The 13,842-nt window shown below is 37.6% G+C and overlaps 2 protein-coding genes across 5 annotated transcripts in view; one reads left to right on the top strand and one right to left on the bottom strand.

The window, feature by feature from the left end:
• The window catches only part of PPP2R3A (protein phosphatase 2 regulatory subunit B''alpha), a 214,392-nt gene extending 205,718 nt beyond the window's left edge, over positions 1-8,674 (top strand). For 2 of the 3 annotated variants that reach the window (XM_027587223.2, XM_027587227.2), the window contains one exon: positions 4,477-8,674. In XM_027587223.2, the coding sequence (XP_027443024.1) occupies positions 4,477-4,609 (133 nt within the window). In that variant the 3' untranslated portion in view covers positions 4,610-8,674. The remainder of the gene's footprint in view (positions 1-4,476) is intronic. The other variant, XM_027587224.2, reaches the window with a different exon arrangement.
• MSL2 (MSL complex subunit 2) overlaps positions 8,516-13,842 on the bottom strand; it is a 32,427-nt gene continuing 27,100 nt past the window's right edge. The window contains exons 2-3 of one of the 2 annotated variants that reach the window (XM_027587230.2): positions 13,150-13,153; positions 8,516-11,869 (exon numbers count right to left, since the gene is read on the bottom strand). In XM_027587230.2, the coding sequence (XP_027443031.1) occupies positions 10,277-11,788 (1,512 nt within the window). In that variant the 5' untranslated portion in view covers positions 11,789-11,869; positions 13,150-13,153 and the 3' untranslated portion in view covers positions 8,516-10,276. The remainder of the gene's footprint in view (positions 11,870-13,149; positions 13,154-13,842) is intronic. The other variant, XM_027587229.2, reaches the window with a different exon arrangement.

Below are 13,842 nucleotides of genomic sequence, written 5' to 3' on the forward strand. Positions count from 1 at the left end.
TTCATTCAAAAATAGCCAGTTTAATTAATAGAATACTTCATAAAATAATCTTCATTTGTGCCCTCAGGAATTCCTAGAGAACAGGATAAAGTTTAGACTCTTACAGTTCTGACTTCAGCAACTTCAAGAGGACTTCTGCACCCTCACTGTACTCCAGCCTTCCCTGACAACTTGACACATCGCTTCACAAAGAGCATTAGGACATCAGTTTTTATTCATCATTTTAAGCACCTAGTGCCTAGCACTATACTATATATAGCCCAAGGAAATTAGTGAGTTGGAAAATGGACACTTTAGAGTCAAGTGGGGAAGACAATTATATAATTGTGAAGGAAACAGAGTGAACCAATAATGGAGAGAGGACTTGAAATTTAGGGTGCTGAGGAAATTTCCTGAGGTGTTGAGAACCTAAAGGTTGAGAAGGAAATAGTTATGAAAAAACCAGGGAGCAAAAATGTTCTAGGTAGAGGGAGAAATATATGCAGTGGCTCTGAGGCAGGAGACAATGTGTTGAGGACATTTTAAAAGACTACTATGGCTGGAATATAATGAGAAACAGAGGAAAATGTGGCTGGAAAGATTCATAGGGGCCAGATCATACAGGGCCTCAGGAAGCTATTGAAAAAGAGCTAAACAAGCAGGTAATATAATCCCACTTACATCTTTTGAAGATAGTAATCTTCAGATCAGTAGGGGTATACAAGAATAGAAGCAGGGAGACAAAATAAGGAAATCCTTGCAGACATCTAAATAAGAGATGGTGGTGGGGATTAAGGAGTGCATGTGTCGTGATGAGCACCAGGTGTTGTATAAAAGTGATGAATCTCACTATATTATACACCTGAAGCTAATATTACATTGTATGCTACCTGGAATTTAAATTTAAAAAAATTTTAATGGGGCACCTGGGTGGCTCAATTAAGCGTCTCACTCTTGATCTCAGCTCAGGTCTTGATCTTGGGGTCATGAGTTCAAACACTGCTTTGGGCTCCGTGCTGGGCATGGAGCCTACTTAAAAATTTAGATAGACAGACAGATGATAGATTAGATAGATAGATAGATGTGGGACCTGGCTGGCTCAGTCGGAAAAGCATGTGACTTTGGATCTCAGGGTCATGAGTTTTAGCCCCACAGCAGATGTAGAGATTATGTAAATGAATTTTTAAAAAAAAGATGGTTACTCAGGCACTGGGAATCAAGAACCTTTTAATGCCATCTCAGGGGGTGCCTGGGTGGCTCAGTTGTTAAACATCTTGCCTTCGGCTCAGGTCATGATCCCAGGGTCTTGGGACCAAGCCCCAGTTAGGCTCCCTGCTCAGCGGGGAGCCTGCTTCTCCCTCTCCCACTCCCCCTGCTTGTGTTCCGTCTCTGTCAAATAAATAAAATCTTAAAAAAAATAAAATAAATGCCATCTCAGATTAAAAGATGAACACAAGTTAACCAAAGGGTAAAGGCACTGCAAGCCACCAAAGAACATGTACAGTGGCATTCAGTCCCAAGACCATAACCCATTTTGACAAGATAAATAGCCTGGTATGGCAACAGCAAAGAGTATGTGACAAGAGTGAAGGCAGGAAGACCAGCTGTTAGAAAACCAATGCAATAATCCAAGCAATGAAAATATAGTGCCCTGAACTAAACCAGTGGCAATAGGGAGGGAGAGGCAAGATTGTGTCCATGTATTGTTGTAAATGGTAGAAGAGACTGGCTAGATTTGAAGGTAGGGCAAACGAGGAGGGAAGAGAAACTTGGGATCACTGGATTTCTGGCTTTAAGTGGGTAGATTATGGTAGAGCCAGGTGTGTGGGAAGGATGAGTTCAGCTTTGTATATACTGCCATAATGGAAGAGCCATAGAGTAGGCAGTTGGATACATGGCAGTCTCCAGGTTAGAAAGAGGCTGAGGCTGGACATGAACATTTAGAAACCACAGGTAAACAAGCAATGAATAAAGCCCTAAGAAAGACTGACTGTCCAGGAAAGTACAAAACAAGAACACCTTAATCCAGAATCCTGGGATGCACTGACATTGAAGGGGCAAGAGTTAGAGCAGGGTTTCTCAACAGCACTGATGCTTTAAGTTAGATAATTCTGTTGTGAGGTGTTATCTAGCACATTGTAGGATGTAGGTAGGATCCCTGAACTCTACCCACTAGATGCCAGGAGGACCTACTCAGTTCTGACAATCAAATATGCATCCAGGCATTGCCAAATGCCCCCAGGAGGGAAAAATCACCCCTATTTGAGAAACACTGAGATAGAGTAGGAGAAGTCTCCAGGACACTGATAAAAGGTTCTGAATGAATTCCCTCAATCCAGAAGATTCCTCCAAAGTCTCTGTGCATAGTACTGCTCTTGGTGCCCTTAAAGTATAGAAGATATAACGGTCATATTCCACTATAACCAACACACAGGGTGTTGGAATATCTTTTCTATACTAGACTGGATCAAATCCATTACTAGAAACCCCATTTCTGGTATGAGGCTACAGTGGGAAAAAATAGTCTCTCGTAAAAATCTTATTCACAAATGACACACAAAATATGTGAACCTACCCCCCAGTGCAGAATTAGATGTCACCATCTTGTTCCAGTAAGCCTCAGCATTTCTCTATCATGAGAATAATACCTAACATTTTCCAAGAGTTTATGATTTAATCTCCACTTGACCCTTATGAGGGGTAGGAACTGCTATTAACTCATTAGTTGAAGAAACTGATGCAGAGGGGTTAAGTAACATGCCCCAAATCACATTAAGTGATCAAACTGAGATTGGAACCTGACTTTTCCAAAGCCCATGCTCTAAGGCTAAACACTTTACCATTATTCCAGATGGCCTCCATTAGGGTACAAGTTCTGTGAGGAAGGGGCTAGTTCTTTTTCACCGTTGTATTCCTAGCATTTGGCTCATGCTTGGAACAGAAGCTCACATATTTATTGAGTCTCAGTTCAGGCCTAACTTACTCGCAGATCTGCACTGAGAAGATCCTGAGAGCTCAGTAAGTTTGGGCACCAAGAGGAAGAAAATGTCTTCCACTCTTGACAGGAAATAAGCAGTCACAGTAACTGATACTGCATTGCTAGAACTAACTTTTGAGAATTTTGTTCCAGAAATGGGAGGCTCAGCCATCAACCCTGCCTCACTTACATTAAAGCAGTACCCTCCCTAGTGCCTCCTTACCCAGCAGATGCCAGTTACAGAGGCCTCAAGGAGGTGGGGGAAGAGTGGAAACAGAAATTAAGTATAGAATGGACTATTTCTGCAAAATGAAGTTGTAAATAATTTTTGATAGGATCAAAAATTGGTACTCAAGGATAAGTTTTCCAAACATCAGATAGGCTTTTTTTTTTTTTTTAACATTCTCTACACTCTATTCAATACCAAGTTGAATAGGTATTACCTCTACTACTAGACATACCTGCCTCAACATATTTTTCCTCATTAGACAGCCTTGGTATCTTTTTTGATGAAGGGACTATATGTCTAGAAATTTCTGCACAGATACTGTGTAAAGTCCTCGCAAAGGATGAAAAGATTAAGCTGATGATACCAGATACTGTAAGACATTGGTAATTATCATGTATATTTTTCTGGGCCCAGATGTAGCCTCAGCGTATTTATCAATTTAATATTTCAAGCAGCCATCATTCCCACTAGATAAAATACTTTTTTGTCCCTGCCTAAGGCCACCCTCAGGCATAGCCTAGAAGATAATGGAACTCAGGGGATATCAATAACTTCTAAGGGGAATAAGCAAAGGAAATATGCTGTGAAGTTCTGTAAAGAATGTAAGGAAATCCATGAATGGGCTTTAATCTGCTCTATGTATATACTTGCACATTTAAATGTACTTCTTGGGGCGCCTGGGTGGCTCAGTCGTTGAGCATCTGCCTTCGGCTCAGGTTGTGATCCCAGGGTTCTGGGATCGAGCCCCTCATCAGGCTCCCTGCTCTGCGGGAAGCCTGCTTCTCCCACTCCCCCTGCTTGTGTTCCCTCTCTCACTGTCTCTGTCAAATCAATCTTTTTAAAAAAGTAAAATAAATGTACTTCTTGGAAACCATGGAAGCTATAAAGCCACTTGTGGGGTGAGAATGTTCCCCACTCTGCATGGAAGCCACTTCAATCAAGGCATTCATATAAAGCTTGTACTTTATGGACCTCACACCCTCCCCAATCTAGCCCCATCGATAATATGTTCTCATTCCCACCAGTGTTCCTAGGGAAAGCTAGATACAGCACATTTTCAACAAATTCTACCATGAACTTGAGCTTTAAGGAACAGGGAGAATATGTTTTCTGTTCTAGATGGAAGCATTTTCTCCAGCACTGCTTAGTTGTTTATAGCTGTCATTTAGCAACTGAGGGTACTTTTTGCAAGCTGGCGGTCTTCAGTCCCTAGTTTGCCATATTGACTCCTACCCAAACATTGACATTAAAAAAAAAAAAATCAGTAACTCACTTTTGTTTGTTCTTTCAGCTCCTTTGAAGATTATGAAACAGAGGAACCTGTCTCTCCCTCTGAAATTGGAAACAAAGGCAATAAAAGTAAAATAGTAACCTCAAGCCTTTCAGAGAAATGTGGAAAGCTTCAGTCAGTGGATGAAGAGTAGCTGCCAATGTCTTGAAAGAGAGATACGTATTTTAAATGTCTTTTTCTTGTGGAGATGCTCCAGTTTGCATACTGCTTTTTAAAGGCTTTGATTTCTACAAGTGTGTATCTGCACTAGGATCTTTAAAACATTTTTAAGCAATAGGTCTGGATACACATACTCAATTTGGGGGACTCCTCCAATTTGCCTCAAACCTCTTGCAGAGTTTTTCCTCCAAATAAATCAGTGATATACACCTTCCAAAGTCTGTGAATCAGCACTCTTCACCCCTGAATGTACCAAGGATATCTCGGGGACAGTGCCAAGCACAGTTCTCTGCACAAAAGCAGGAGTTGCCTCTGTTGTCCAGCATCCCTGAGGCCCCTCAGGGCTCCTATGGAGCCCAGAAGAAAACTTGGTCAAAAACATTCTGGAACTTAAAAAAGCAGTTAAGGGCCTCCAGAAGTGACTTACCCCTGGTAATAAAAGCACTGCCAAAACATCTCAGAGACTTTTTAAATATGTGTACTGGAGTTCAAAGATCTTGAACTTACTTAATAACAATTTCACAATGACCTGCCAAACTACTAGTCACTTTACATCCTCAGGTATTGTAACCACTGGGCCTTCCAACCTTGCTGGCAAGTTCTGAATAATCTCTCCCCATCCTGTGGATCTTATATAAAACATGATGAAAAAACTTCTAAGTACAGAATTTGACTCATACTTGAAAAAGTTTCCTTTTATCTAACATTTGTGGAGAATTACTGAATGACTTATCTCCCAATTAGTTGATACCCTATCTGTACTTCCTATTAAAAGGCCTACTTGAAGACAGTGATATACAAAAATTCTTACCAGATGTATTCATCACTGAATATTAGACTAAGCCACAGTAAAGGCCTCAATCTATTATCCCTTCATATTGAAAAGGAACTATTTCAAATATCCCACCACCTCAATATTTATCACAAAAATGGAAGAAAATAGTGATGCCATCCATAAAGGAAACCTGTTTCATCTGTACTATAGTGGTAGATGTGTTCATTACAGAATTTTACATTTTTTCAGCAAGCCACAGTGCAGCCAAATTCTACAATATCCTTAAAGATAAAACTGAAAATAAACTATGAAAATGGATGGACATTTCTAATAGTGTAAATGAAAGAAACCTGCAAGAAACTATAACATCCGTGCCAGTCATCACCCTTTCCCCTGGGTTTTTTGCTTTAACCACAAGTCCTAAATGTCAGAATAGTGTCCCCTGCCAATCTGCTTTGGTTCCCCCTTACGGATGTGAAAGTCAAAAAATGAAATAAACCTTGGGCTATGGTAGGCAAAAAGTAGAGATAAGTGCAATTTAGGAAATGTACCATTAAGTGGTACAGTAATAGTTTTTTTTTCAGTATCTGTTGCCTGTTATTTTACTTTTCATATCAGAATTAATCTTCCACTTAATGGTTACATTAAGTGATAAATATTAAAATTTGGCATCCAATACTTCACAAACTAAAGGCTTAAAAATGACTAAATTTTTAGGAAACACTACATGTAATAACCCAAACACACTAGTAAATTAGGATTAAAAGTATTTGTGATATGTGAAGTTTACCATCTATTCCATCCACCCTTTACCAAGGAGAGCAATTACTTAAATTTCAGATTAAAATATTAAAAAGGTAGAATTTTTCTTAGAAGCCAGATATGGTTTAAAGGTTTTTTTTATCCATAATGATCTAAACTATTCTTAAGACTCATCAGCAAAAAGCAAAAAAAATTTAATTTTCCAATATACATTGGATTTTTTTTTTTAACTACTACTTGGCTTTTACCTTTTTACCTTGTATCTCCTTACTGAAATCCTCTTGCTTTTACTTTGGTCTGTATTTGGTTTCAAAAGTCTGTAATTACTATAAAAAGTAACAGCTACCAATATCATTCCATTTAAGATAAAGCTATTTTAGGTCACCCAAAGTTTATTTTCAGACACAAGTGTTTCACTGTAGTCCTTTCTTAAGAGTTGAATGCAAGAAATGTGAATTCCAAGGAACTAGGACAGTATATATTTGACTTTCTGGTAAAGATCTCAATGAATAAAATCATTACTGCCCAACTGGAAATTTCAAGTTTTTACAATATCCCAGGCTGCTTAATAAAAATTGAGGGTTATCATAGTGTTAATGCTATTCAATGAAAAATGAGTTTCACAGCAAAACATTAATTGCCAACGTACTCAAACTAATGAAATTATGTGTGTTTTCCCTGCATTTTGTCTGTCATTGTGTATGATTCAAAGTGTTTATAAAATTCTAGATTGATCAAATGAGGTAAGTCATTGCTCAACTTTTGGAAATGTTATGAAAGTGTGTTTGGGTGGAGAAACCTGCATGATTTAACTTGTTTTTGTTTTTCCCTTTTTGCAAAACTAAATAAAGAGACAAGTTGTCAAATATGAACCACATTCACTAAGGTAATCACTACACACTTTTGGTTTTATTCACACGTGCACCTCATTTTTATATTTGAAAGAGTAACATTGTAAACAAACTTGAGTTTCAAAGAATAACTCTTTGAACCACTGGGAAAATCATAAAGGAATTTCTAGAAGGATAACACAAACCTCATAACTGAGAAGTTATTTTCTTCAGAGGAATAAGGAAGAGGACTAGATACAGGGAACGGTAAGTTCACAGGGATCAAAAGGGACTTTAGCCTTATGTACTTTTAGCCTTATATATAATGTATTCCTTTAAAAGAATGTGTAATTGATTGTTATTTGGGTACCTAAAACCTAATTTTTTAGAAAGGAGGGAGAAAAGTTAAACTATCATTCAAGTATTAGATTCTGACTCTATACTTTCAACTTAGTATTTTCTAAAACATTTTATATTTGTTACCTATGATATGGGAAAGGAAATTTTATTTTTCATCTGTTGTAAAACTTTTACTTTTCTTCAGCAAGGTCACCATATAGTTGTTTCAAGAATACTAAGATCACAGTAAAATAAAAGGAATTCTTTATCCCAGGACCATATTATAGCTCTGCACAGAAATGTAGACTTACTGAAGCTAACCAAAAAGATAAATCACCAAGTTCTAACACTTCTATCATTTGATGTATGTTAATAACAAAGACTCAAAAGAACAAATGAAAATGTGTCATATTAAAAGTTGTTATTGTTTTGATGGTTTCAAATCCTGATAAAGTCCAATCCAGTTACTGCAGTAATAACTTCTCAATCATCCCTAGTTAGCCACTGGTCAGCATTCCTAAATAACTCATGGTATAAAGAAAAACAATGCAAAAATCAAGGCACTGTATTATTCTTCCCCAAATGTATATAATATAGGCCATTCAGAGCATACTATCCCAAACTCCTCAGTATTCTACAACATAGAATTAGAAAACTAATATTTATTGATAGATTTAAGGTGTAATACAGGTTTCCAAAAATGTGGCAGTGAGAATACCAGCATAAAAAAGAGAAACTTGTGCTAAAAACAACCTGAATTAATCACTGGCAATATTAATTACATAACAATCAAGGCCCTCACATACTAATGATTTCCAATTTGTCTATATTGCCAACCTCCCATGCATCAAAAAAACACAAAACTAAAATTATCAAACTTGGGAAGAAATAAAGTACTCTGAATTTTAAGATCATAATATTAGGAAAGTTTGGGAGATTTGCAAAATATATCCTAATCATCCATGTGTACAATCTCATTTCTAGTCATTTTTGCAGTGATCATTAGTGAATAAAGAACAGATTTACAAGTTTATATAGCAGGGCATCTGGGTTCAACACAAAACTGTTACAAACTTTAGGCAAATACATGTTTCATAAGACACTGCTAACACTTAGAGGAATTAAATAAAAGTCCAAAACTTGGAAAGCAAATAAAGAGACAAGACAACTAAGAAGCATTTTCCACCATTTACTCTTGTTATCAAAAATAGTTCAACTCTTCTTGCAAAACAAAAACAAAATAGTACATACTGGACACATACATCACATTTTTCTTCCTATGGCTTTAGCCCACCCCCACCCCACCAAAAGAGACAAAAAAAAAAAAAAAAAAGAAAAAAAAAAAAGAAAGAAAGCCCAACAACAACAAAAACAATTCTACCTGACCACATTCACAGAAAATGACACCAGGATACACTACAAAACAGAAGGAGGTGTCATCTGCTCTGTGTCCAAAGGTTTCTTCTCCATGTCTTGTACTAAGTGAGTAACCATCATTGAACATGCTGTGTGCCAAATCAAAACATAAACTTCAACATATGTCAGATCTCATGAGAGATGGTGAATGTAGTAGAAATTAGAAATTTTCCAGCAGTATTTTTCTTTAAGCACTGTCAAAGCAGCAATTCTTCTTTTAAATCATAAGGTCATTTCTTTACAACCTAGTCAGTCCTTGTTTTATTTGGGCTGTGCTCTTTCAAGCAACTGACTAGATTTCCCTTCAACAGAATGTTTGTGACTCACTTGTCTTCCCCATAAAAATTAAAGGGAAGACATGCATTTAAACTGAAATACAAGTTTGTGCTTTACATGCAAAAGAGCATTCTAAAGAAAATCCTCCTAGCTTCAAACCTACCTAAATGCACAGACTTCATAAAAATGCATTTTTTATTTGGCCTCTATAAAGAAGCCTTCATAATGAATAGCACCCCAAAAAAGAGAAAAGGAGCCTATTCAAAATAAAGTCTGAAACTATTAGAGGTAACAAAAAAAAAAAATCAAATTAAGTAGCCAATAGCAATAAATATAATGCATAAACCTGGGTAAGTTTGGGGGCATTATTTCAAAATTATTTTAAATAAATCCCAATTTCTAAATAAAAATTTTTATAATTTTTAAAATTCTGTCACATCCTATAGTCTAAATTCAATTACCTTCAGAATAAAACTGCTCTTCTCCACTTCATTTATCTAATTAGAACACTGCTAAAAGTGAAGGATTTTGAAATTTTTTCCCTAGAAATGAGTCAGACTAACTATTAAAAGTTATTCAAACTCAGAAGGGTCATAAACAGCTAAACATCTGCATCTTGACGGAATTTCAGTTCACTTTTTAAAAGACAGATTTCAACATTCTAATGAGGGGCAAATTTTCTTTCATAATACTGCTGATTTAAGAACTGCTACATACACCAGTAGCCAATTTTCATGATCAGAAATGGTATTATGTCAGCACAAAGGTTGAGCCAGACACATCAGCTTTTCAACAGAGAAGCATCAATGGCATCTGAAGGTGGCACTGAGTCCCCTGAACTAATGGCTACTTTTTCACAAAAAATTAGCACAATCTTTATGGACTGACTAGATACCACTTCCTTACATTTAATCATAAACTTTGATTATGCACAAAGCATGACCATAAACAATGAGGTTAATGTTATTTTCCTTGCCAAAGTTCATTTTGTATAAATCAGTTGCATCAGCATTTGTTCTCAAACTATGAGGTTCTGTAAGAACTAAGGACATATAGTTGTAGGGTTACTCCTCCATTATCTGCAAACTATTTCCCCGACACTAACACATATAACTTAGCAATGAAAACACTTGATACAAGTGATCTATATGCAGGAGCTCCGGCAAGTTAAACCAACAAAACCATAGCTGCCGTAAAACTGTAGCTATTTCCCTACCAGAGGTAGGGTTAAAGACCCACTGATTTAACAGTCGAATCTCATGTCTATAGCTTCATCCAAACTTTTATCATCATGTGTACTGGCAGCTAAAAACGTTGTTACTGGGGACCCTGTGACATTAATTACACTGGTGCTGGTACTAGCATTGCGCACAGCAATGCTAGTCACATTAATGCCCAAAGTGAGCCTGGTCTGCTCCAAGGCCTTTTCTGGCACAGCAAATGCCTCCAGCTTCTTCTCCCCATTGGCCATATAGGAGTTTTGGCAGCCACGACATATACAATCTAAGCAGGCTTTGCGGTTAGAGTAGCAAGGGCAACGTTGGCCGCGGCATGTAAGAACACTTGGATTTTGAGTAGCACGCCCACATTTACAACCTTTCTTTTCCTGGGGTTTTTTATACACAGTCTTGGTAGGACTTCCTGGCATAAAATGGTGACTAGGAATCTTTTCCTTTACGGTTTTGTCTTTTTTAAGAATACCTGGCTTGGTTTTAGAGTGAGATTTCTTGGATCCATGTTCATGACTCTTTTTCATGCTTTTAGTAGATAAAAGTACAGTTTTGCTGATTTTGGGTGTTGTGCCTCCATTGGGAACAGTTGCTATAGGTTGAAGAGAAATTTTGCTCTCCCGTTTCACTGTCACAGGGGCAGATGCCCCCAACGTTGGGCCTCGGATAATGGTAGAAATTGGAAGTGGCTGAACTTTCTCACTGTCACTTTCTGATCTGGATCGTTTTCTATTCAATTTTGCTACTTTCGGAGTTGCTGCTGTACATGATAACCCATGAAGTGCAGGACTGGTGGACATAAAAACATTATGGCTAAGAGACTGGGAAGAAAGCTGCAGAAAAGGTCCATTGGATACAGTGGCTTCCAAGTTGGGCTGCAAATTAGGGCAACAAACCTCTGTATTTGAAACAGTTTCTAAGCTGCGGAGCACTTCCTCAACACTCAGTAACAGAGAGTCACCAGGTTTTATATCTTCACTGAAACTGCAAATATCAATGCCTGTGGAGCATAAGTCAGTGGCTACTGTGTCACAGACAGGTGGCAAGCTGTCAGACAGATCCTCAGTTTTTATGTCAACAGTGTTACATACATCAATTGTGTTTGAATGTTCAGGTGAAGGAATATTTATACCAAATCTATCTATTGAAAGCCCATTATAAGTAGGCAAACCATTGATAACAGAACTGCCAATAGCAATGCTGAGGGTGCTTTCAGATATTGGAGATAAACTAGCTTGAGGATCAGTTGTGGGTTCTGAGGTTGAAGGTAAAGGGGAATGTGTTAAACACAAAGTAAAGGATGAATCTGAGGGTTTTTCCGTCTCCTCACAAAACAATGATCCATCATTAAGCAAAGCCAAAATATCAGAAGAACAGTCGACTGCTTCTATTATATCCCGTGCCAATGTAGTCTGTGTTATATATTCGCATAGTTTTTTGTAGCAGTTCACTAGGATGCTTAACTGCTTGTTTTCCTCAAATTGCTCATAGTCTTTGCACCAGCTACATGAAGGTTTCATCATCATTTTCTTGCCTTTACAAGGTTTGCAGACATAATGTTGGCAGGTGGAGTTGGTGGGTGCAATAGGATCTTGTAGCAAATGTCCTAAGAGGGAAAAAGGAGGAAAGCAAAGATTTTAGTAAAAATACAATTTCATATACTGAAGTTGAGATTATAAGTAATCTTTTAAAACTAAGATGGGTTAAACTCACCAGACCAGATAACAAAAAATGTATCTTAAAGGAAATGGAAAAATACTCAATAGTGTACTTCACTTCCATGCCATATTCCCCTTTCATCTCAAACCAGAATCTTCCCTGACTCTGTATCTCTCTCCCAAACCATATGTTCTGGTCCACTTTTTTATCCTCTTCTCCAAATGCTATAAAGAGGTGAAGATCAGTCACCAAAAGCACAAACTTGGCTTAAAACCCTTGGAACCTCAACCTAACACAATACAACACAGTAATGCTACAATATACTGAACAAAATCATGCTGTTTATTTTGTATTAAACACTGGGAAAAAGATACGAGCAAGAGACACTTAGTCCCTACCCTCATTAAACATAGTTTAGGGGCATTAATCAGTACAAAGGCATCTTCACCAAAAAAAGTATAATTTCAAACCATTTTATTATATATACTAATCTAAAACTGAAAAGACTGAAATGTTATGATGAAAAAGAACTATGTTCATTTATTGAAAGAGAAAAGGGAGTAATACATTAAACTCAAACTCTCCTACAAAAAATCAAAATGCAATGACAAAAAAGAATTATATATAAATATATCAAAAGGAAAAAAGGGCACACTATCAGACTCAAATTCTTCTGACAAAATACAAAATGACCCTAGTCATAAACCACAAGTATCCTAAGTACAGCAATATCATATAAAAGTGAAAGTGGTCTCCCAAATTATAAATGACCTGTGTAGATTATGTACCAAAAAGAGAGAGCAACTAGATGCAACTGCTATTTCCACCCTACTCCACAAAGAAGCAACTGTTCTTGGTTCCCAAATTAGGACAAACAGTTAGTAATAAACCCAAAGTAGCACCTGTTTCTCAAACAAAATTATGTAATTAAGACTCAGGCATGGGGGGCGCCTGGGTGGCTCGATCGTTAAGCGTCTGCCTTCGGCTCAGGTCATGGTCCCGGGGTGCTGGGATCGAGCCCCGCATCGGGCTCCCTGCTTGGCAGGAAGGAAGCCTGCTTCTCCCTCTCCCACTCCCCCGCTTGTGTTCCTGCCCTTGCTCTCTCTCTCTCTAAAAGAAAAACAAAAAGACTCAGGCATGGGAAAGAAGACACTTCGGGCTACAGCCAAGTGAAATCAGCAAACCCTCTCCCTTAAAAGCAACTATAAACCTGAAAATTTTTGACAAAGCAAGTCATTTTCACAACCCAAGACAAAACCATTTGAGAAGCATTTATATGTTTGAAAAACTGCTCATTTTCACGTAACAACAGTGAGAATCTGTGGTGTTCTAGTCTGGGGCTGCCCAATTCTCCCCTTCCATCTGTTCCATCAGTATTACCCTGAAGACCAGAAGCTGCTGTGATGGAAGGGGGCTCACTCCATTTAGTAGTGCAGAGGGATGATGCAGAGCTCCAGAAACATGATCACTGAAAAGTGACTTCTCAGAGGCTAACCAGCTGAAGAAGGCAAACAGCTCAGTTCTGAAACTGCAGATATCAATAATTTACCCCAAGTTGATCTATAAATTCAATGTAATCTCTGAGAATCCCAGATGTCTTTTTAAAGAAACTGACTGATTCTAAAATTCTTATGGAATCAGAGGACCTAGTATAGCCAGAACAATTTTTTAAAAGAGCAAATTTGGAGGAATTTCACTACCAAATTTCAAAATCTTCTTTAAAGTTACAGTAATCAAAACAATGTGGCAATGGCAAAAGGATAAGCATATAAATCAATGGAACAGAACAGAGAGTCCAGAAAGAAATTCTTACATTTATGGTCTACTGATGTGTGTGACGAGTGCCCAGATAATTCAACAGGGAGAGTATTTTCCGCACATCATGTCGAACAATTTGATATCCAAATGCCAAAAAACAAAA

The sequence above is a fragment of the Zalophus californianus genome, chromosome 1 (assembly GCF_009762305.2).
Source record: "Zalophus californianus isolate mZalCal1 chromosome 1, mZalCal1.pri.v2, whole genome shotgun sequence".
Classification (NCBI taxonomy): Eukaryota; Metazoa; Chordata; class Mammalia; order Carnivora; family Otariidae; genus Zalophus; species Zalophus californianus.